This window comes from Chelonoidis abingdonii, chromosome 22 (assembly GCF_003597395.2).
Source record: "Chelonoidis abingdonii isolate Lonesome George chromosome 22, CheloAbing_2.0, whole genome shotgun sequence".
In the NCBI taxonomy this organism is placed as follows: Eukaryota; Metazoa; Chordata; order Testudines; family Testudinidae; genus Chelonoidis; species Chelonoidis abingdonii.
The window spans coordinates 8258367-8282275 of NC_133790.1; the positions used below are offsets into that span (position 1 = coordinate 8258367).

At 38.5% G+C, this 23909-nt stretch overlaps 1 protein-coding gene and 1 long non-coding RNA gene across 5 annotated transcripts in view; one reads left to right on the plus strand and one right to left on the minus strand.

Moving 5' to 3' along the window:
* The window catches only part of MPHOSPH9 (M-phase phosphoprotein 9), a 46293-nt gene that overhangs the window by 18289 nt on the left and 4095 nt on the right, over positions 1-23909 (minus strand). For 3 of the 4 annotated variants that reach the window (XM_032800671.2, XM_032800667.2, XM_075059971.1), the window contains exons 2-10: positions 21653-21791; positions 18096-18243; positions 13547-13636; positions 9842-10365; positions 8268-8394; positions 4774-4864; positions 3567-3673; positions 1877-1999; positions 764-1218 (exon numbers count right to left, since the gene is read on the minus strand). In XM_032800671.2, the coding sequence (XP_032656562.1) occupies positions 764-1218; positions 1877-1999; positions 3567-3673; positions 4774-4864; positions 8268-8394; positions 9842-10365; positions 13547-13636; positions 18096-18243; positions 21653-21759 (1772 nt within the window). In that variant the 5' untranslated portion in view covers positions 21760-21791. Of the gene's footprint in view, positions 1-763; positions 1219-1876; positions 2000-3566; positions 3674-4773; positions 4865-8267; positions 8395-9841; positions 10366-13546; positions 13637-18095; positions 18244-18575; positions 18716-21652; positions 21792-23909 lie in introns of those variants that run through there. The other variant, XM_032800673.2, reaches the window with a different exon arrangement.
* On the plus strand, positions 18712-20717 carry LOC116836784 (uncharacterized). The gene is made up of 2 exons (XR_004376527.2): positions 18712-18990; positions 20520-20717. It is a non-coding gene; the product is annotated as an uncharacterized LOC116836784 (long non-coding RNA).

Sequence of the window (23909 nt, forward strand, 5' to 3'; positions counted from 1 at the left end):
GGATAGTGTGGCTCTTTGCTTCTTTTAGCAGGGTGGCACAAATAAGAATACATATACATTTTATCCCTTGAAATGTTTTATACATATTAATTCTCACATTCACTCTGTGAAATAGGTATCATCATCTCCATTTTATAAATGGTGACAGAGGCACAGAGACATTAGCAGTCATCATGTTACCTCCTGTGCAAGCTGTTTAATGTTGTGCATGGGATGAGGTGACAGGGTTCTAATAGCTCTCACACCCAGTAGTGGGATGTTGGACAAGTTACTTCACCTCTCTGAACCTCAGTTTTTCCTCGTCCGTAAAATGAGGATAATAGTTCTTCTTTGAACTAGATAAATTCATGGAGGATAGGTCCATCAATGACTATTAGCGAGGATGGGAAAGACAAGGTGTCCCTAGCCTCTGTTTGCCAGAAGGTGGGAATGGGCAACAAGGAACGTATCACTTGATGATTACCTGTTCTGTTCATTCCCTCGGTTGCACCTGGCATTGCCACTGTCAGAAGACAGAATATTGGGCTAGATGGATCTTTCGTCTGACCCAGTATGGCTATTCTTATGTTCTTAGTCGCTTCATAGAGAGTATGCACAAATCTCTATTACCCAAAAAACCTTCATTAAGTGACATTCTAGCAGTGTTTTTTTGAGCTAGTCTAACTTCTCCCTCCATTTTTCTGAACTTTTAATATTTTTAAATTTTATTTTTATATTAAAAAAAAGGGACAATTTACGTAAGACAAAAGCCAAAAATGCTTACTTTGACAACATCACCGGATCTTCGAAGGATGTCACTGAAATACTATATTCTGGTAAATTGTTGTCAGCACATGGAAGCTGAGACGGGATGATCGAAGATGGAGTTAAAGTTAAACTTTCTTCATCCTCAGTGTTGATTAACAGATCATTGCTAGTATCTGCATTTGGCATTGGAAAAAAGCAGCCAATCTTGGTTTCATTTTGGAATGCATTATTTTCCCAGGGGTCCAAATGTAAAACTTTAGTGCCGGAAGTATATTTTGGAGAACCACCTAGTTGAGGTGAAGTTATATTGCTTGTATGTGAAAATGAATCGGTATCAGAATGACTTGAAAAAGTGGGATCCGCTATAGAATCTGGAGAAAAAGGAGTCTTCTCACCAAGAGTACTGACAAAACAATGCCCTGGATTCTGCTTACCGGGTTTCATGTGCAACGTTGGATCTAGTGTTAAGACCTATGAAATGAATAATTACAATACTAATAAACTATGATTGGATTTTATGAATGAAGCATCGTTTAATTCATTAGAAGGAGATACAAACTACTGCAGAAACTATTAAAAGTAGTATGACAACAGTTATTTGGTAGCAATACACAAGGGTAGAACTGGATGGACTTGCAACAGCTTAGTGAGCTGGCATTTTTTTCTGGTGGCTGCTACTTGTCTTCCTGGCTTTCATTTAAAAAGAGGAGTGATCTCTAGAACTTGTAGTTGTGAAGAAAAAACTTTTAAAGTGTGAGCCAAATGTAATCGAATTCAGTGATATCTGCCCAAGACTCATGTTCTCTGCAGACAATAAACTGCAAGGAAAGTGTCTGTCCCTAATCATTTCAAGGGATTTTGGTTCTGAAACTTAACAAGGTTGACTCTTAAATTGTCATTAACTATTTCGTTGATGATTCAAGGAAGAAAAGAGAAAAATCAGATATTATGGCGTTGATACAGTTGGATAAGGCCATGAAGATCTGCACAACCTACATCTTGCCTTTGTTTCAAGAATGGGCACTTGGTCTGTGAGTTGAAAATGAGAGCGAACCACCAGTCTGAAATCTCATAACATGCCAAATGTTTCTGTTCAGACATGAGGCATTAATGTGCAAATAAATGTTACCTCTGGTGGGTGACTTGGCTGGGCTGGAGAAATGAGATTCCATTCTGGCAGCTGCTTGCTTTCCATTTGTTTTTTATGATAAATATCCTTCAACGATGGTTTCATCTCATCACCAGAAGATGACTTAAAAACAACAACAACAACAACAACAACAAAATAGCTAATTGTTTCCCTGATTAAAACAGCGACGATATGTAAGCGATCTTCACCTAATACACTTAATTTAAAATGGAGAAGTTAGGAAGGGCTTGTTCAATGGACCCACGTAAAACCACTGAGCTTTCAATTATATATAAAAATCCTTTGTAAACAATAATCCTCTCTCTCTCTCTCTGAATGGCTGAAGTATTCAAACAAGATAAAAAGCAGATGCTAACTTTAATTCTACTGTTCTCAGCTATACCCATGTTAAAGGCAGATTAGTTTACAGTAGACATTACAAGACTGAAGATAATGAGGAGCTCAATAAAACAATTATTCTGGTTGCTTCTCATTCAAAACAATAATGGCTACACACTTACGAGAGGCAATCCCATCGTGAATGGGTGAAGAACAGCACTTCTGCCTTTTCCTCAATTTTACTACAATTTCTCCACCTGACACCCCACAGGACCCCAACACAGCAAGTGAATAATGAAGAAGCAGAATTTGAGAGTGGGAGTTAATAGCAAAAAAGACATTTCCCTGGGGAAGTTTACTTCTCTGTGTAATTGACTGAGTTAAATAACAGAAGGCCACCCTGAATCCAAATGAAAATGGATCATCTTAAGTATGATTGCTATGGTAAATTCATGATTGTCTATCCACCTTCTTGTCTTCCCTTTAGGCACCAAAGCTTACATAAGACCACCTAAGTAAATATAATATTGTAAATCACTGGAGTGACAAGACATTCAGGCCCCCAGGTTTTAAAGATATTTTAAATTACTAATGAAGTTTGTATGCAATTGTTTGGGAGGTGTCTCAGTTACTTATTTTTTAAACTCTAGACAAATGTACAATATGATACATACAAACCTTATAAAATAAACCGGTTATTACTGAAATCTGTTTCCCACACCCCCAACATGTCAGGATTATCAATTAATTATCTCTTTTACTCACTTAGATCCTCATCCATGCACCCCTTCTCAAAAACCTGCTGAGTGGAGGTCTTGCAGCATGCCTTAGGGTGGGGAACAGGCTCAGAGCCTGCTTCCCAGTCTGGGTAGACAGACATGTGCAAACTCTGCTTGAGCGGGTGCAGTGTGGACATTGTAACACAGGCAGTGGCATGGGTGAGCTACCCAAGTACAGATCTAGGGGGTTGGGCGGGTTTGTACTACTAGCTCAAGTACAGGTAGCCCATGTCTGTCTATCCAGGCTGGGAGCCATGCACCAAGCGGCAGGGTAGACATACTCTAGAAGGTCAGATTCTGTTGCTGTCTTATTAAGAGTGGGAAAGGGGGAGATCCAGGGTTCCGGCTCCTTCATTAAACATGCTAGCCTCTACCCCCTTCTCTTTAAATTAGGGGGCTGCTATTGGTAGCCTCAGCATCTCTATGACCTCAACAGCCACAAGATCACAAAAGAAATTAGATAGTCCCTATAGCAGGCAGACTGTAGAAATTTAACTCTTTTGCAGACTGTAAAGACCAAATGGGGAACAATGAACAATTACAGGATTTTCAAAGCAAGAACAAAAAAGTACCTGATCGGATGACACTTTTGTGACAAAAATATTAGAAAATTCATTTCTGAAATTTTCAGGCAAAGAGTGATACATTTCCTTTTCATCTAGTTTCCAGTATGTAAGTCCTAAGAAGCAAAAATAAAAGATAACACAATTTTAAAGTTCACTTCTGCATAACAAAAATAGTTAAGTCTGTTATATAGCTATTATTTTCATAGCCAACATAGCCATTGTATTAAATACTCGTGCCTACTTAAGCATCTTACTTCAAATCCTTGGCAGCAGCAACTGGTGTTTAGCATGAAGAGGTGTTAACAAAAGTATACTAGTATTACACTATACCACTCCAGAAACAGTGACAATAAATTAGTGAAAATATTTGGGCTTATTCCTTGGACTCTAGGGGACAGATCCTCCACTAGCGTACATTGTCACAGACCTAGTTAAGTCAATGGAACTATGAGAATGTATGCTAGAGCTGAGAATCTAGCCCTAGACATAACTCTGAATTGCCCACTACTTGGTTTGGATCAGCACTCTGGAGTAAGCTAATAAAATCCTCCAGAAGCCCCAGCATCAATAGGATAAACAAACAGCCCCAAGTCCAAGTTGCTGCCTTCAATTCACAGTTCTGTTTCAGTGGGTTATGTGTGGGTGTAGTAAATTTGCATAAATGTACTTCTGTACTTAGTCTTGTTCCTAAAACGTATTTGCATTATGTTCTGATCAAAATATGTGAGTTGATTGTTTGGGTCTGACTGACAAAAACAGGTCTATACAGTCTGCTCACATATTTGGGGAAGGAGTATAGAAACATGCTTTAGGTTTACAGCAGTGGTGTTCCAAGTTTCCAAACCCCCTCTGAACACTGGACCAGGATCGACAATTGAAATAGTTTACTAATCCATCATAGTGATTTTAGTCCTAGAAGGTTTTGAAATATTGCCTTAGATCCTTTGATTTACAGCCTAATTCTAGCTGTAGTGAGATATTGGCTGCAAAAGTCATCAAGGGTTTGAAGTGGGAAAATAGCAAGATGATAATCAGAATTGTGCGATTTTAAAAAGGTTCAACATCCTGCCAATGCTAGAAACAAATTTCCTAGAGCAACTAAATAACAGAAATGGTAACTGTTACAGCACTGAATTCTAAATATTGAGAAATCCCAAAGAAAAAAGAATGAAATGTCAGGCTTTACTAGTAATAAACTAGTAATTAACTATACCTGAAGCATCAGATGCTAAGGAATTTGGACTTTCATTTGGTTGGCTGAGGTAAAAAGTGTAAGACGGTGAAGCAGCAGCAGTAACACTAGTCTAAAATTCCAAAGGGAAAAGAATATGGTTTATGGATTATAAAATAAAAAAGCAGAAAAGGAGGAATAAAGGTGCACTAGTTCAAAAAATTGCATTAAAACACATTTTGTTAAACAAACATTGAATTAAAAATTTAGTTTAACATGATTCATATCCATTCAACTGAATTGATATCGAGACCCAGACATTTTGTGTTCAATGAGCTGCAGCCAAACACACACAGCATACTATATTTATTACAAAACAAAAACAAAAACACCCACACACACATTTGGGAACCAACTTTTCTATTTAATTCAAGTGTGATACATTTAGTTGAATGTGGTTTTATGAAATTTCACAAAACCAAGAACTCTCCCATTGTCAGCTTGACAGTCATCTGAAGTTTTGCTCCATAAAAGATGCAGTTATAGAGACGACTTACTTACCAATAAATGTGATATTCTCTCTCCTCATCCTAAGACTGGAATTTCTTACATTCAGCTGTTATGACTCCACCTACCAGGAATCAGGAGGTAAATACTCTCTATCATCTTAACTTTATAATACACTGCCAACATCCTTTGTCATCACTCAAAACTATTTAATCAACGACCCCAACAAAATACAAAGTGACACAAAACCTCAAAAGAGGTAGGAAGTGGAATGGAGAAGACTACAGCAAATAATTTCAATTTTCAATTTTGTCATAACTCTCTCCTCTTCCCTAATCAAAGGAAGAAATGCCTTTCACTACGCTGATGTACATAGTAGTTAAATAAGGTTGAGGTCTTACCTTAAAAACAGCTACCTGCAGCACTCTGACAAAAATAAGCATCCATAGAAAAAAAGTAGTCCCATCTTTTAAGAAGGTACAGGAAAATATGACAAATGAACCGGTATGGCTCTGTACAAATGTGTTTTATTGAAGCTTTCATCATCTCAACCCATGAAGTTGTCAAAACTCTAGTAAAATGACCTTTTTTGTGCACTGGTAATGTATTCTAGATTATTTCAAATTTAATTGCATCATCTTTAAAGCCACCAATACAGCAGAGCGCTCGAAGCTTTCTGACCCTATTTAAGAGCCTGGAATCAAACAGAGCGAGCCTTGGGAATCTCAAAACTCCTTACGGGAAACTTCAAAAATTGTTTTACATTCAGTGAAAGAAAATAGCTTTTGTAATGAAGAAACACTGCTAAAACAGAATATGACGAGGATATGACCAGACACTTCATCCAAAGAGGTGCCAACTAATGCAACTCTCACTGAAGACCATCTCTGCAAGACCTTTCATGTAGTACATTGATAAACTAAAACTTTTGGGGGTAAAATTCAAGATGGGAGTCAGAAATCAACAGTCTCTCTAACGTACAAACCCACCTTTAATATTAAAAAATTAAGAGTTTTGGAAGGTATATAAAGCATCATTCTTGAGAGTACCATCCCACCTGCAGGGTTTTCTTCAGCCTTCTGCTGAAACAACTGATACTGCCCACTGTCAGAGACAGGATACTAGGCTAGGTTGGGAATTCCTGTATTGTTCTTCGGAAATGCTGAACTTGCACTCTAGTAACTCAAAGATATTTTCTCATAAAGGAGTCAAACTAAGCATGTCTGCAGTCTATGAAAAATACAATCTTACCTAAATTTCAATACATGTGATACCTATATAAAGTTGTTTTCTGAAAAGCATGTCCTGTATAATGCAGTATATTACTTTCCTTAATAACCAGTACACATATTGGCATAAAACAAAGTTTTTACATTGCAGATATCCAATCATTTGCAAGTGATTCCAAGAAATTTCATATTGGGAGACATCTCTAGTGGCTGCAACTTCAAGTTTTGTACTTTCTAAGAATTACATCACACAATCTGTTACCCCTCCTCCTCCTGCAGAACACACAAAACTGGATTTTACATTCAGGGTGCCCAACAGAAAGATTGAAGACTAGCTAAGCTCCCTCCAATACCATCAGAAAAGTATGGAAAGAGTCAAAAGCTATATATGCAGGGTTTGTTTGGGGTTTTTTTCCCCAGGAAAAATCACCAACCCACAAAGGAGTAGAGAGTGGGAAGTACACGTCAAGAAGGGGGCTAAGCAGAGCTGGGGAAAAGAGTGAAGAAATACCTAATCAAGACAAAAATACTATCCTGCAGTACATTCAAGTTTACTCAAGAACATACATGGGTCTGAAGACATTCCAATCACCTCAGATAGCCCCCTGCCCCCTTTGGCATACTGATGATGCACAGGCCCAAATGCAGGAAGCTATTGTTGCTCAATAACTATGCTACCTGGCAGAACTGAAAAGCTCAGTATAGCTCAGGATTGCAAAAGGGGAGGATTTGCTAAATGGGAAAGTAGGAACAAAAACCAAAACAAAGCAAAAAAACCTTCCCAAATCATTGCATCACATGTTCTTCTCCCCTGCCCCCAATTTTTTTCTTCTTTCTTAACATCACTTTTTAAATTTCTGTCCTCTTCCAAGGCACGACAACGAAAAATGAAGAGATCTCAACTGAGTGCTTCCAGAGCAGCGAAGAGACTAAAAGGAAAATGAATAGGGAGCACCTTATAAAGCCAGGTGATAAGCAATCCTCAAGGCTGCTACTTCCTGGCAGGCGGAGTCATTAAACAGCTGTGTAGGAATTTCTTCCTTAAGATGGTGTCAGGAGAGAGGTGTATGACAATTAGTACAATTACCATCGTTCTAAAGCATCATAGTTGGATTCTGACCAGATTCTGAGATTAGCACGTAAATTATTATACTGCATATTGCTCCTTTAAGGTTAAAAACATCATGCCAGCTGGTACTTTTATTCAAGGACATATGGAAGGCAACACAAGAGTGAATGTATTCTGGACAGACAGTATAATAAACATTTTAAAAAAAGGGCAACATTATAATTTTACAGCTACAGCACAAAAAGCATAAATAGCAAGGCCATAACTATGTACATTACAGTAAGTGGTTTTGAATATCCAGTCCAGTGTCCCAAACTTCTCTCATAGGTAGGGTTGATTGTGTGTGTTTTAGCACCCTATACTGTAACTGGATTCATGGGGCAGTTCAATTTTAGGATAGCCAAATATGGGGATGGACAAAGTTCCTTGAGCTTGCATTAACTAATGCTTGAAAAAAGAAAAACTGCCATGAGTTATATTATAAAAGACCAATAAAAACGGTCAGTGGTTCCCAGCTGCTCATGGGGCCGATCTGGCCTAGGAGGTGCTAAGTGCCTTCAACTCTGTAGGATTTCACCTCACATTAGGCCCTATATTTTGAAGGGAGAGATTTTTGGATGTAATACAACACAAACAGTTGCAAAGTCCACGATCATTTACAAAAGTACATATTGTAAAAAGTAACTCATAGCTGAAGCTTTAATTGAACATCCATGTAGAAACATCCTTACCTTCTCAAATGTTAATTTCTTTGCTTGCTCATTTCCTTGCACAGAGTTCATGTACTCTTCTTCTTCCGTATTTGTTCTTTTCGCTTGGTTTTGTTTCAGCTTTTGTGCCCATGATGTTAGATATTTACTACATGGAAAGAAGAAGAAAAAAACCCACATAACAGCTATTACTTTATAGTAACATAAAAATAATTTCTATTGAAATTCATTTCTTGCTAAACCATTCAATGTGAAACACAGATATCAAAGTTTCATTGTCCATGTACATCCTGAGAAAGAGTGAGAAATAACTGATACCAATTTGATTTTCTGTGTTTTGACTTCCAGCAAAAGCACTGATAAGGAAAGTTATTGGCCCCGTAAATCTAGAATCAAACTTTCTATATTTTCACAAATCACAACAGAAAAAACTTATGTGTAACAGAGGCACTACACATACTTAGACAAACACCATGTTTCCTGGTCAGTTCAAGTAACCACACAGTGGATTACAATCAGCCAAGTGAGCGCTATGTTAATTCACAGAATTACATTAACAGTGGCACACTGGCTACAGGCTGAAATTGACCAGAACCGTGGAATTCTAGCTAGTTCCATAAGCAAAGTATTTCAGACTCAATCACAACATTAGTCAGGGCCATGGCCACATAGCCTACTATTAGGGGTCCCATCCAATCCAAGTCATTCTGTAACAATAGGAGAGATGCAAACAGAGATACAGAAAGAAAAAAAAGTTACACAGAGAGAGAGCGAGAGAGAGTAGTACTCTGTGCGAGGCCCACTGACTTCAATGGAACAACTCATGGAGCTAAGATACTATTCATCATGAACAAGGTTATCAGAATCTACCCCAGTGAAAGAAGGATGAGGGAGAGAAACACACTCACACCCAGAGGATATAAATATGGAGCAAAAAGATTAAACATTCCCATTTCCACCTCACTGAAAGGGAAGGGTCAGCCATATATGGTATTATGTGCTGTCAACCAGCCAAGTTAATTTAAACATTTTGACATTAATGACAGTTTATCTGTGATGAAAAGGTCTTCTTACCCTTTGAACTTTCATTCTGCTGGGTACAGCAAAAAAAACAAAAACAACCAACAACAAATTTTGTTTTTTTATGATTCATGATAGTCCAACCTATACTACAATGCATGCACACAGGAAACAATGAGTAGGCTGCCATTGCACAAGCTAGCAGCACACTAATCCCATACAGGCAGACATTCAACACTTAAAATACATTAAAATTGCAATCTATAAATGAAAACGCTGTGCATCAACTATGTGTTTTTAGCTCATTATTGTAATCAGAAATATATCACTGCATTTGTCTCCCCATATCAACAACAGACAAGCATTTCAAATATCATAAAATGCAAGAAATGTATAATACATAAAAAGCTGGGATAAATGAACTTGACCATATGCCAAGCAGCATAGCACACTTATGCATGCCAGTAGTCTTATTAAATCCAATGGGATTACTTGTGTGCATAAAGTTACTCGTGTGTTTGCAGGAATGGCGCCACACTGTACTAAATTTACTAATTGGGAAGTCTGTCACTTACCAGTTTGTTTTTCCACAATGACCTTCAGTAACCTCATGCTCAAATTCAGCAGGAAAAACTAAGACACCATCTTTTAGTGATGGACAATATTTCTCATTTTTTTGTAGAAATTCTTTTTTAGCTTGTACATTGGCTGCAATTGAATCCTTCTTCGTCACAGGTGCATCACCTTGTCCTTTTGAAATCTTCTCTGGGTAGCCCATGCACTTCTTAATGTCTTTAGATTCCCTAGGATTCAGTTCTGATGCAGAAAGGGTACCATACCCACTGTTCATTGAAATACTATTTACACAACACCCTTGATGCTCAGCAGATGCTTTTGGCTGACTGTCAGCTTCATTAGATTTAAGTTGATTGACAATGCACCCAGTTTCTTCAAAGGTTTCAGAACAAAACCCCATTTGACTTTCTAGCGAAGAGAAATTGTTTGCATGTTTAGCGGGAGAACTTTTGCTGTTGAAGGAATCCCATGAAGCATTACTGTTCTGCAACTTCACTAAGTGTCTTATCTCATTCTGTATACACTAATAAAAGAAAAGATGAATAGATAAAATGCTTTTACCATACAATTGTGCCACAAATCCTATTTGCATTTTGATGCATCTTACGTTAACTTTCATTGTTTGGAATTAGTGAACTTATGTGAACTAATTCCTGGTTAAGGCTTTTCAATATATAGATATATCATGCATAAAATAAAACTTGTGTCCTATGCATAACAGTAAAATGTGTGTTAAAGAAAAATCTTACTCTTAAGCACTGAATGACTATCCTTAACAATCACTTATAAATTTAAAAACATGCATGTGTGTATACAATATGCCTTCAGAATTATTGTGATGTATCAGCTAAATACAGAGTTATAAATTGTTTAATCATATCCTTTAAAATAGGCAAACAATTTGTCTCAGGGCAAAGAACGTGTTTGCTAAATTTAGGTCTAAAAGGATCCAAGTTATAAATTTCTGACAACAGAGGGAGAGCTTTAATGGAAGTGGAAACTATAATTCAGCTTTAACTGTAATAGGAATAACGTACCTCTGTAAGATTGTTTTAAAATATGCCTTTTGGGTAATAAATTTATATTATGCAGTTCATTTTGACACAGCGGTTTATTTTTTGTGTGTTTGCCTTATGGTTGTACAACATTCTGTCATAAATATCCACACTAACTAGATTATCTATATAGATTTGTTAGAATTAAAAAAGAGTATGAATTCAAACATTTAATTTTCAGTCTGGATTGTCTCCAAAAGAGCCGTTTCAGTATACTGGGAAATAATACACCATTTAAAAATTGTTGATGTACGGAACAGTTTCAAAGAGTAACCAAACATTTTTATAAGTTCTGTGTTGGTACCTGTGGCCATGATCCTGCAGTGAGCTGCACTAGAACTGTAACCTGTATCCCCATTGAAGTCAGTGAAGCTCTACATGTACACAGGGGTCCTTCATGCATGCATTGCAAGATCAGGGTCTATAGTTGTTTTCCAGAAATGTAACATACTAAACTCCCATGCACTTTAATAAGTTTTCTGTACACAGGAGTTAAATCTCCTTTAATGTTTCTCCCCAAAGCCACATCAGGTCAATTATATATGAATACCAACTGGAGAGCACACATTAAAATATTAAACAAAAACCTTTCTGTCCAAAAATCTGAAAAAGAAGAACAAGCCCTGATTCCAAGAGAAAGTAAGCACCAGAAAAACCCACTGATTTCAGTGGAAGTTGCAGCTGTAATGCACCTCTCATGATCAGGCCCACTAGCTTTAATTAACTTGTGATAAAAATGAACTATTGAGGGTTTCAGCTCAGTCTTTCTTTCCCTCTCTGTCCACAAAGATTCAAGGATGGAGTTCCTGTCCTAAATTAAAATTTCCTTGGCCACTGGTCATTTGGATCACAAAACCAACAACATTTTCTGTTTTAATTTTCTTTCTGTGGGTGGGTAGGAGCTAGACATAAATGGGTCAGATTCTCCATTGCCTTTCACCACGTGTAGGCATTTACATTTGTGGAAAGTGTGTAAAACACTACCATTCTGACTGGGCAGCATTTTACACCCACTTTGCACAACTGGAAATGACTCCACAAGGTCCAAAGCAATAGAAAATATTACATAATATCTAGATGTTGAATTATCTTTTGGAAATGTTCAGACCTATAGTAAAGATGTATGTTAGGTACCTTTTCAAAGAATTTCATATATCAGGATGGGAGTGGCTCACACTATCTGAAAGACACTGGGGCAGATTCATAGTTGGTGTAACGGAGCTATGACAATTTATACCAGCTGAGGATCTGCCCTGTAGTGATTCCAAACCGAACTCAGGATCTTTGTCCCTTGAGTTAAAATGTCACTGACAGCACAGCAAATCAAATATCTCCAAGTGGTACTAAATATCAAAGAAGCTTCTTGCTATGGTACAAGTTTTGTCTCCCTGTTAAAAATGTGTTTTCTCCCCATATTTTTTCCACTGATTCGCTGGGCTAAAATCTGTTCTCAGTTAATCAGTATAAATCTTGAGTAACTCCATTTACTTTGTGAAGGATTTAATTGAGTTACTCCTAATTTATACTAGAGTAATTGAGAAAAGCATTAGGGCCATTGGTTTTATATTGAACAGTGTGGCAATTCATGCAGCTAGTCTCTGCTAATACCACAAAGTGCAGAGACAGCTCTTGCAAAGGTAGGCCCTCCTATCAGTAAAAGCAAGGCCAGTAAAGCCAACATAGTGTACTAGTCAAGGCTAGCAAGAGCAACAACGACGATAATTAACCTGTACAACATGAGGAAGGAAATACAAGAGTACAGGACACAGGTGGGACAAAAATGTTCGGACAAAAAATATTTTAGAAAATAGGGAGGCAATAGGAGATAGGATAGAAGAAAAGGACAGTACCTCTTGTTAATTTTATCAGTTCAGGAACTGTTGCTTACTACTAGTGTTGAGCACATCACGAAAGGGAAGGGAAAAAACAGCAATCAAAATGAAGAAAATATTAAATCTTGTATATGTATATTAAAATATTCTCTCTCGTATGCGCACACATACATTTTCTTCTAGTCTGATTTTATTGTGAAACAAGAATGAGGGAGAACTGAATCTTGATAACAAGATCTTAACACCTTGAATCATTTTTTTCATTGTTAGAAAGGGAGGTTCCCCAAGTCAATGTAAAATAACTGTTAAAATATTACAATAATGTTGTACTATGCGCAAAATTCCACATAACTAAGACAATCATGTTTCAGATTATGTTTTCTGAAATAGAGCAAATAATATTATTTTAAAATTAGAAAAATATGTATTCCATAAAATGGTAGTTATCTATAAAAATCTCATTTGTTGTATATTTGGTAAAAATCCATGTTTATGAAAAAGAACAATTTGAATCAAAACACCCGCTTTGTTTTTCCCTTTCTAAAAATGTACACTATTAAACAGCCAGGTGATAAGGTACTGCAGACGTGTATATTAAACTTCAGAGGTCCAATTTTCCCACAATACGCAAACACGCAACTCCCATTGACTAAATCCGCACACATGAAACGACGATCAGGACCTACACGTATTCACAGAACAAATACAACAGCAGTGGATGATACAGTGCTGTATTGTTTTGTAAACATACAAAAATAGATCTAAATGTTAAAAAGCAGTCAGCCTAAAATGGCAGCATAAACAAATAATTGCTTACTTGGATTTGGTGATGGAACTGCTCTTGCTGGACATCTATCTGCTCCTGACATTGTTTCTCCACCAGTTTGAATAACTGTATCCACCTAGTCTATTAAACCATAAAATGAAATAATTAAAAATCATATTGCTTCCTTATTCCTTTTACTCTAGCAGCACAACGGGACCCTAATCTCAGTTGATGCTCCTAGCTATAACTGTAATACAGATAATAAATAATAATGGCAGCTAGAGAAACAACTACAGCCAAGAAAAGGTAGTGACACTCAAAGCAAACACAGACAGAAAAATTAAAAAAAAAAAAAAAAGACACTTCTAGTTAAAGTTTATTTAAAAAATAAAGGAGAAAAAAAAAAGTCCTCTGCAAAATTAGACCATGTTACTCCTCTCTTTACATCTCTCCACTGGCTCCCCCTTTCTCTATCACGTCAAACATAAGCTGCTCGTCTTCACTTTCAAGGTTTTTACTTATTTATTCATTCTCTTGCTCATGGACTGTAGAGTGCACACTTCGTATCACCCATTTCCAGAGAGCCCACTCTCCTGCCAAGGTTGCAGCCCGCTTTATATTAAGGCTGAGGAAAGCAAGGTCGGAAACCATAACATCCCTCCAGTATGTAAAAGGCCATCCTCGAGGTCTTCTCCATCTAGCTTTTGTTGGATTAAATGCATAAAGCTGGTGGGCTGGTATGGCCTGCAGCATACGAAAGACATGGCCAAACCACTTGAGCCAGTGTTGAGTCACTTGGGCAGACACTGGAGACTGGTTAGTCCAACACCTAACAGCCTCATTCATAACGTGATGAATCCACCATATGTCTTCAATACATCATTGGTTTCATGTCAAAAACATCCAGCTGACACATTTGCGTCTCTAAAACCTGGTCCACCACAGAGTCAGGCAGAAGCCACTGCTGCTTTATAGATACACATCTTAGTCCCATTGATGCAACAGAGGCTTTCAAAGAGTGTTCATTATACCCGTAGCCTTGCCAATTTGATGTTTCATATCAGTAAGGCAACTTCCCTTCTTGGTGACAACAGAACCAATGAGTTGATGAATTCAACTTCTTGTCCATTGATTATGATGGGATGGGGTAGAGATACATCAACCATTTACATCATTTTGGTCTTCTTCCAATTGACTAGAAGACCAAGCTTACTTGCATCTTTTGTAAACACATTCAGGGCACTGATGAGATTAATTCATGAGAATGCAAGTACAGCCATGTCATCTGCATATTCCAGGTCTATTATGCCAAAGTCACGCAGTACTACCCCTTGCATGCAGCTAGTGATGGCCTCCAGTCAGTCAGTCAACAACAGCATTGAACAGATAGGGATAGCCATGCACCCTTAAAAAATGCCTCTGTGGTATTCAGACCAGTTGGACACACTTGTACCTAAGCAAACAGCTTTCATTGTGGCAGTGCATACCTATGAGAAGGTTGTGGAATTTGTTACGGACACTAGCATCTTGCAGGCAGAGCCAAAGAGAGCAATGCTCCAGGGAGTGAAAAGCAGCTTTTATATTAATAAAAGCTATATACATGTCATCCTTCCTACACCAAAACTCTTGGGCTTTTTTAATCATTTGTCTAATGGTAAAAATCTGTTCTGTGGTTAATCAGCCAGGCATAAACCTGGCTTGCTGTCGAGGTCACAGATTCCTTATGGTGGGCTTAAAATGCTCAAGAAGAATCAGCACGAACATGAATTTGCTTGGAATGGAACACCAAGTGATGTCTGATGTGTTCAACTCACCATGGCAATCACCTTTCCCTTTCCAAAATAATTCCACGGTCCCAGTCATCGGGTAGTTTCACATGAATCCATACTTGGTTGATATGTGTCAGGCACTCCAAGATAGAATCCCAACGGTGCTTGATCAACTATACCACAAATACCAGCAGCACAGCAATTCTTGGGCTTATAGGCTGCACTCTGAACCTCCTCAATAGTAACATCCTCTACATGGAGGGGTGGTTACTGGACTCTTTGCATCCTCCCGGAGCTGCACTTCAGCAGCTCTGATGGGGTGGTTCAGAAACTCCTGAAAGTGTTCCTTCCATCCACTCAGACATTCTGTCTCAATGTGCAGTATGTTATTGTGTCCATCTTTCACGGGCGAGGATTTGTTCTGTGGACCAGCTTTTAAGGTGCACAGTTCTTAACAGACAAGCCATAATCATTTCCAGCCAATGACGCTTCCATCAATTGAGCCTTATTTGCCCAAAACATTTCATGGTCCTGCTTTAAAGCTGTGTTATGCAAGGCACTGAGCCATCAGTATTCTTGATAGTTCCCATTTAAGTGAGCCACATGTTGTTTTCCTATGATGTCCAGGCTCTGTTGACTGATTCGTTAATGTTTAGGGCTGGTGCACCTTTTCCCCAGCACTTTGTTGGGGCATCCATAATAGAAGGCTGGAAACAGTCCCACAAATTGTTGATTACCTCACGTTCAAAGTTTTCATACGCAAAGATTAGAGCAGGGATAGGCAAACTACGGCCCGGGGCTGTATCTGGCCCTCCAAGCATTTTAATCCAGCCCTCGAGCTCCCACCATGGAGGGGGGTCTGGGCTTGCCCCAATCTGCGCGGCTCCTGGAAGCAGTGGCATGTCCCCCCCTCCGGCTCCTACACATAGGGGCAGTCAGGGAAGTCCGCACACTGCCCCTGCCCCAAGCACCGCCCCTGCAGCTCCCACTGGCCAGGAACCACAGCCAGAGGCAGGCCCCGCTCACAGAAGTTGGTGAGAAGAGGGTTGTTAGAAGCAAGTGCATTCACATATAAGTGCTAATAAGAGGAACTTGTGCCAAGATAGCATCTGGACATCCTGATACGAGGACACTCCACAGAGATGACAAGGAACAGGCAGGTGCATCTTAAAGACAGGGTCAAAAGGACAGCATGATGGATAGATCTGTTTGTTTGAAACAACATGATCAAAGGGGGAGACAGCACCCTAATGAGCCAAGGGGCTGTACCTCAATACGTCAGTAGGGATGAGTAACCTGTCCTGTAACTGTATAAAAGTAGGTCCTGGAGTGCACACCTCTGTCAGGCCTAGGGGGCAGTGGAAATCCTGCCACTGACTGAGCCAGTCCATTGCCAGGGGGCACAAATTTGTAGTATGTCTTGTAGAGTCTACGGGAAACTATTACTGTGCTTCGTCTGACAATAACCTGGTTCGGATTCCTTCGGACCTTACTAGAGTCTGTGGTCTTTGGGGGTTCTCTCAGGGTTTGCTGTGTCAGCTTTCAGCTAAGAGCCGGGGCAGCACACAGAGGGAACATGCATGCAGCCAACTCTTATCATCATTGAACAAGGGCAGAGCACCACAGCGGTAGCTACTGACAACAATAATGATCTTGGCAGCACCACTCCAACATGTCTCACAGAGTCCTGACATAAAAATGCTGTACTGGTTCAATTCTCATTGTCATTCACGTGACAAGAGAATAGGAGCACCAACGGTTTTCAGGGTGAATATGTTCCAAATAGCAAACATACATTATGTACACAGTCCAAAAATCCTGAGTCATCATTCGATGAGGGGGTCGGTTCCAGTCAGAGTAATATTTGTCTAAGGTTCATACCAGCAAAAGCCCTTTCAAAGCCCTTCACAGTATATCCCACTCTACCTACTATCTCTTATTCACTATCGAGATGTTGACTTCCGCCTAGTGGTTTGGGGAATTTATGTTAAAAAGTCAAGTCATGAAACTCTGAAAAAGTACTGGACTTGCAATAAAGCTACTTTTTTTGTAAAACATTAATAATATTTCAAGACATTTCCATCGCTACAAAGTGCTACTACAATGTCAATAACATTACAGATTTTAAAAAGACTAAAACAAATGCAAGTTAAAATTATGTGAAAGACTTCTAAAACATTAAGTAACTATCAAATTTATAAATACCACCAATGATTTTGGTTTTATTTACATTATCTTATTTTTATACTTATATTTTAATCAAGAATGAGATAAAGTGACCTGACCCCTGTTGAAGAATGCAACACACACTGATGCCACAATTCAAACACACTAATCGTTTCTTGAAAATAAAACTAATGACTCACGCTAGTACTTTTCTAAGACTTTGGTTTGGATTCTGATTTCACAGTACCATACGGTAGAAGTAACTCTGCTAACAACTATGCAGTTACCTGATGTAAGGTTTTACGCTGAATTTCAGTGCTTTTTAAAGGTTTAAAAATTAGACTCAAAGTTATTGCAACATTAAAAAAAAGTCTATTACATACACATTTACATTACATACACATTACAAACACATTTACATCTGTACTTGTGCAATATTAAGACACACAAAGCCAAGCTAGGATTGCAATAAGGCACAGCAATGTATCTGATTACACTAGGATGTACTACATTCTAACTGTTGTGTCACAACAGTTCCCAAAATAAGTGTCAAAACACACATTGTCATGTCTTATTTCTAAATTATAGCACCATTAGACCAGTCCTCCATACGGCAACCTTTTTAAATTAATACAAACTTAAAAAATAAACTGAACATCAAATACCTCACAGTTCTTCAAAATTTCTGAGTCTGTCCCTCCACTCTTTTGTATATCATGCATCAAGGAGGCCAGCACTTCAACAGGAATTACAGAGCGGCTGGTCTTCCCTGAGAAACTGGAAACTCCATTTGGATTGGATGAGGGACTACTTCTGTTGAAATATGAAGAAAAACATTTGAATTATTTACTATGCCAGATGTTGTCCAACAACAGTACTCAAAATAATACACTAGTAATACAAAAGCCTTTGGTGATGAATTCTCATTTTGAAATCGAATACACTAAAAATCAGACTGACCCGAACACACAAACAAGGCTATTTTTCCCCTAAAAAAGTTAGAGAATTCATAAAATAATTCAGTGTCATCTTAAGCATGTTGTGACAACTTAGGGAATCTATGTATAATTTATTAATTCTGTTTGAAATTCTGAACTTTTTGCAAATTTCAGTACTCATGACTATGAACTTTACTGTATTCTTGCCTCATATTCCTTGTCCTGAGGAGACAGAGGGAGGTGCCAGAGTGTCTGTCTCTGAGTAGGACAGTTGTGAAAGACTATCAGACCCAGACAGAAAAACAAGATGACTGCATTGTAGGTGAAAGCAGTTTTCTCTTGCTTGTCTGCAGAGAGTAAAAGAGTTTTAAGGAGTGGAAAATCTCCAGAAGGTTACAAAGAATCAGAAGTGTCAGAGCAGGGGGTTAAAAAACACAAAAACTGAGAACTTGGAGTGATTCAGAAGGGGCGGGTTTCTGACCAGACAAAGCTAAAGGAAGCAGCCGCAGGGGCAGAAAAGAGATTCAGAAGAGAAGCCTGAGCTGGAGGAGTGAAGTCCCAAAGAAGAGACTTGGATCCCTGAAAAGAAACAGATTCTAAACCTGAAGAATGCTCCCAAGTGGTAAGGAAATGAGGGCAGGTAATGGTCTGTAGATGTGTATAGTTTTGTATTGATCTGTGTATCTCTGGTGCTGTTTAAAGCAAAAAGCGATCATTATAGCAAAATCTGTCTCTATTTGCTTCAACTATAATATGTTCCTGAAGGGGTAAATTACCAGCCGAGTACTCACAAAAGTAGAGCTCTGGGAAAGGGCATGTTTAAGTTACTGGGGAGTCTTAAACAGTTCAGCACTGGTCTCGGGGACTAGGGCAACTGGGCCCAGGGATCCCACTTCCGGAAAGGGTACCACACAGAATCTATGCCCAGGCAGAGTGTCAGAAAGGCCAAAGTCAAAGAGCTGAACCACAGGGAGATTAAAAACACAGCAGCTTAGTGAGCGTCCAGAGGAGGGAAATCAACCAGGGCTGTGACAGAAGTATTTTTAAAAATTAACATAATGGCTGTCCAAGAAAAGAGAAAGTGTGGCCCTCACAAATATGCAGTTACTATTGGTCATTAGCATAGTTTTCAATACATCATACATTTTCCGTAAAGCAGGACTTCTTAGTAGTTTTGGAAGACAGCAGCTTACAGAAAAGTGTCCTTGTATACTGCTGATGTCTGAAGTTTGAGAGCAATGCCTCTAGAGATCTAACTTCCTGCGCAAAAATCGTACTGATGTATGGCAAAGAGCCTTCATCTTAGTACGTCTAGTTAGAAAGAATCTCTTCCTGTTTACCACCTGGTCCTAGCCCACATTTTCCTTTCATATTTTGGGAGCTGAATAGAAAACGAATTCAGGTTTTCAGAGCAACTGTTTATTACAACAGACAAGTTACTATAAATATTCTACACTTAATACAGCATATATTCTCGCACCCCACTGTTAATCTTGTCAAACCCCTGTTTGAAAACCAGTGTACTAACAGATTTAAGTACAGATTTACAAAACTCACAAAGGGGTGAAATCTCACTAAGGGTTTCCATCGGCAACTATAAAGGGATCTAATATACAATACAGATTACTTCGAAGATGTGATGTTATTTCTTTGTAGTTTAAGATTAACTAGCCCTACCTTCTGGATTAACAGAATAGGTGCAGACTAATGAATATATATAAGTGGTAGATGTGTGTAATACATATAAGCTTTTGGGCTACAATTTAATCACAAATTATAAATCCCTGTTTTCCAGGGAAATGCATCCTCTCCTCTTTCTATTGGGAATCTGGTACAGCTCCCCCCGCCCCCTCCAAAATCTTTGTCCTAGCCTTAATTCTTACTTGGAAATTCTAACCCTCGCAGGAGGTGAAAGTGTGGGGTAATGCCGCAGAAAGCTAATGTGCTCATTTGCATCTGAAGGCTAACCACTTGGGGTCCTTGCTGAACTAGTGATCACAATCCTATACTTGATAAGCTATTTTGCCTCCTGGCACAATGGAGTTATCTGATTAAGTGGACAGCTTTTTATGTTTTGTACATTACAGTTGTCTTGCAGAATCCTATTTCGTATCAGGATGCTTACAATACATTTTCTTTGTTTTTATGAAGTATAAAGAAAAAGAAAAGAACTGCAGTGCCTCCTTCTGCATTGACAGATATTATGAGACCATCACGATTACAGAATTTTTCATTTTTCCTTCTTGTCTACATAAAGATGTACCTACAAATAGAATAGGAATTGGCAAGATTGAACAGTTATCTTCTATTATTTTATAGCTTTATTTAATAAAATACTCTGGATATAGACTGGCATTCTTGGCTCAACATTTATTGTTTCACTTGCCTGGAAATGGTGACTGTTAGCAGTCTGAGTGACAGACTAAAAGGTTGTTCTAGTTTCATTCTAAGTACCTCTCTGTCTTCAGAAGAAATGAGATTTTGTGGCTTTCAGCAGCAATACTCATCAATCACAATAGATAGTCCAATACCTCATACGGCAACAGTATACTAAAGGAATTGAATTACCTTTAGTCATTTCTCAATACCAGAAAACACATCAATATTACAAAAGGCTCACACTACACTGATATAACTGATCCCGGACTGAATGGACCTAACCCAAATCCCACTGAAGTCAATGGAAAGGGTCACATTGACTTCACTGGGCTCCAGTCAGGCCCAAAGAACACAAGAATGAAAGTTCAATCTTGAAAGGAAGAAAGAGACAAGTAGGAAAGACAAGGAAGATGCATTTTAAGAACAATAAATAAATGTGAACTGTGATGCTTCCTCCTGCATTATAAAGTGTAAGTACAGGTAACTGAATACAATTACTATAAAATTGTTTATTAAAACAGTAACAGTGGCCTTATATTAGCTCCATTTAAAATATGAAAGAACAAATTATTCACAATAGTATATTTGGGTAGAAGTGGCCTATATATATGTTTACATACAGATTTAATAATACAGCTGTGTTCGCTACAGATTTAAAATACAGAAGCATACCAACAGCAGAGGTATTATTTCACATGTATGCTTTGGACTTGTTTGTCACCTTTCTTTTTGTCCCAGCAGAAGCTAACAAGGCCACATAATAAATTCTGAAGCTTCTGTTTTAGTAAAATGACATCACTTCAAATGAGGCACCATCCAAAGACAAAAAAAAAACAGCTGTAGTCCAATACAGATTTCCTATTTTAAAAATATATTTATCAGTTTGTGCTATACATTATTATTACCTTTTCGTATTCAAGTTACAGCCAGAGTTGTAGGAACTTCTGATGTCAGATTCTATAGAAGAATGGGAGAATTCTTGCACAGTTTTCACCAAGTCCAAATTTTCCATATTTTATTCCCAAGAAGGATACTGTTGTTATCCTTTGAAAATACACAATTATCATACTCTCATTTCAAAAACCAGTTTGGCTTCGTTGTTTGATTAAACAATTTGATTACTCTTTAGATGCTCATCATCTAAGCACATTTTCAGTCATAACATTCATAAACATGAACAGCCTAAGCTCCAATACATATTCTGGAAAAAAAAAAAAAAGTGTTGACATACTTCAAAACCACTTGGTAAATGTTTTCATGACTGACTCTAACTTAGCTAGAATATCAAACAAAATACAGTTTATAAACAAATGTAAATTATCAGTAAGGCAGTGGTGAAAATGATCAAATGCAATACTATGGTTCAATCTTCAGATCTACCCAAGCCGTGCTCAGCACAGGACCAGAGGGGAGTTGGGCACAAAGACATCTCCCTGACATTGAAAGAGTTAGGGATGGATGTGGCTCCCAGTGCTAGTTAAAGTAGTTCCTGAAACTACTTTAATTTATGCTGACCGGTAAAGGTCCCCAAAGGGCAGGGTGGATAAAAATCAATGATTTAAAAAATAAAAATAAAAATCTTTTTTATTTAATTTATTTAAATCTGATTTTGATAATAAAATCAGATTGTGTCTGACACTGCAACAATAACATTTGTACTTTGGGTTTCTGGTGTCCAAATAAGTAAGCAATTTTTTGTGGGGTGAAGGAGGCAGAGGGAAAATAAAAGATAGTTCTAGTTTCAGGGGTGGCTCCAGGCCCCAGCATACCAAGCGCGTGCTTTAGGCAGCAAGCCGCGGGAGGCACTCTGCCTGTGCCACGAGGGCAGTAGGCAGGCTGCCTCCAGCAGCTTGCCTGCGGACGGTCCGCTGGTCCCGCGGCTTCAGAGGACCTTTCACAGGCAAGCCGCCGAAGGCAGCCTGCCTGCCGTGCTTGGGGCAGCAAAATGCCTAGAGCCGCCCCCATCTACTTTCCACACTTTCCCCACTATTTAAAAAAAAAATCAGTCCTCTCTGGTCCTTATCTGAGCACCTACTACACATGAATGAATTTATCCTCACAATATCCCCGTGATGTAGGAAAATATTATTAACCCCATTTACAGATGGGGAAGTGAAGCACACAGAGAGTAAATGACTTGCCTGAAGTTACACAAGAATTCTGTGATGATCTGGGAATAAGATCCAACTAACCTGTATCTCAGTCCAATACCTTCATCACAAGACTATCCCTTCCTCTCTTTACAGAGCTTTTCTAATACATTGGAGAGACTATAACATTAATTTGTGCAGAACTTAACCTTTCATTTTTTTAAAAGCCCATAGAGTTTTGACGATATTAACATGAACTAGTATGATGCTGTCTTACTGATTCTACAGATAGTTAGTTCCAGTACTCCTACTCATCTTAAAGTTGCTTTTCCAAGCAGCAGCTGATGAAAATTAACTAGACTCTGGCTGTTTCATTGCTGGTATTTAATAACTCTGTAGGCAGCAGTGAAACTGAGAAAAGTCATGTCTGAGAAAAGAGGCAGGCACTGCAGCTATCTCCATGAGAGGAGGACCTAAACAAATAGAAGCTGGGGAAAGGGCAGAATACTAAAGACGCACACCTCCCTAACAGTCAGAGGTGCTTAGAAAAAGAGAGCTTTCTCCCTTCTAGCAGCCAGAAAGGATATGGAAAGGCTTCAAACTTATCAGACACCTAAAACCGGATACAAAAAATAGAGGTTCCAACCAAAGTTCAGGAACAGCTTCTTCGCAAGAATTCCAGCACTTGCCACTTTCCATCAGTTTGAAGTCATGGATTATGTTCCTTGGCAGCAAACTGATCCTGGTATTTGCAGGTGGCTCTCCCGAACCCAGTCTCTCATATAGGCTCTGTCTGGTAAGTTTAGTATTTAAACTAATGGGTGTCTGGTAAATTTGCATCAAGCCCCATACTAAAAGTCCCTGGATTGTGTCAACTGTTGATCCAGCCCAGGAAAGCCAGAAGTTGCTTCCTCAGAAATCCATTAGCACTGCTCTACAAGTCAGCAAAATAAATCATTAAAGAACAATATGAGGTCCTTTTTTCCCTCAAGGACTGAATAAACTGCCTTCACTGCACTCAGACTCAAGCTCTGCCTCAAGAATATCAGATCAGGCCTGGGTCCACGCTTGG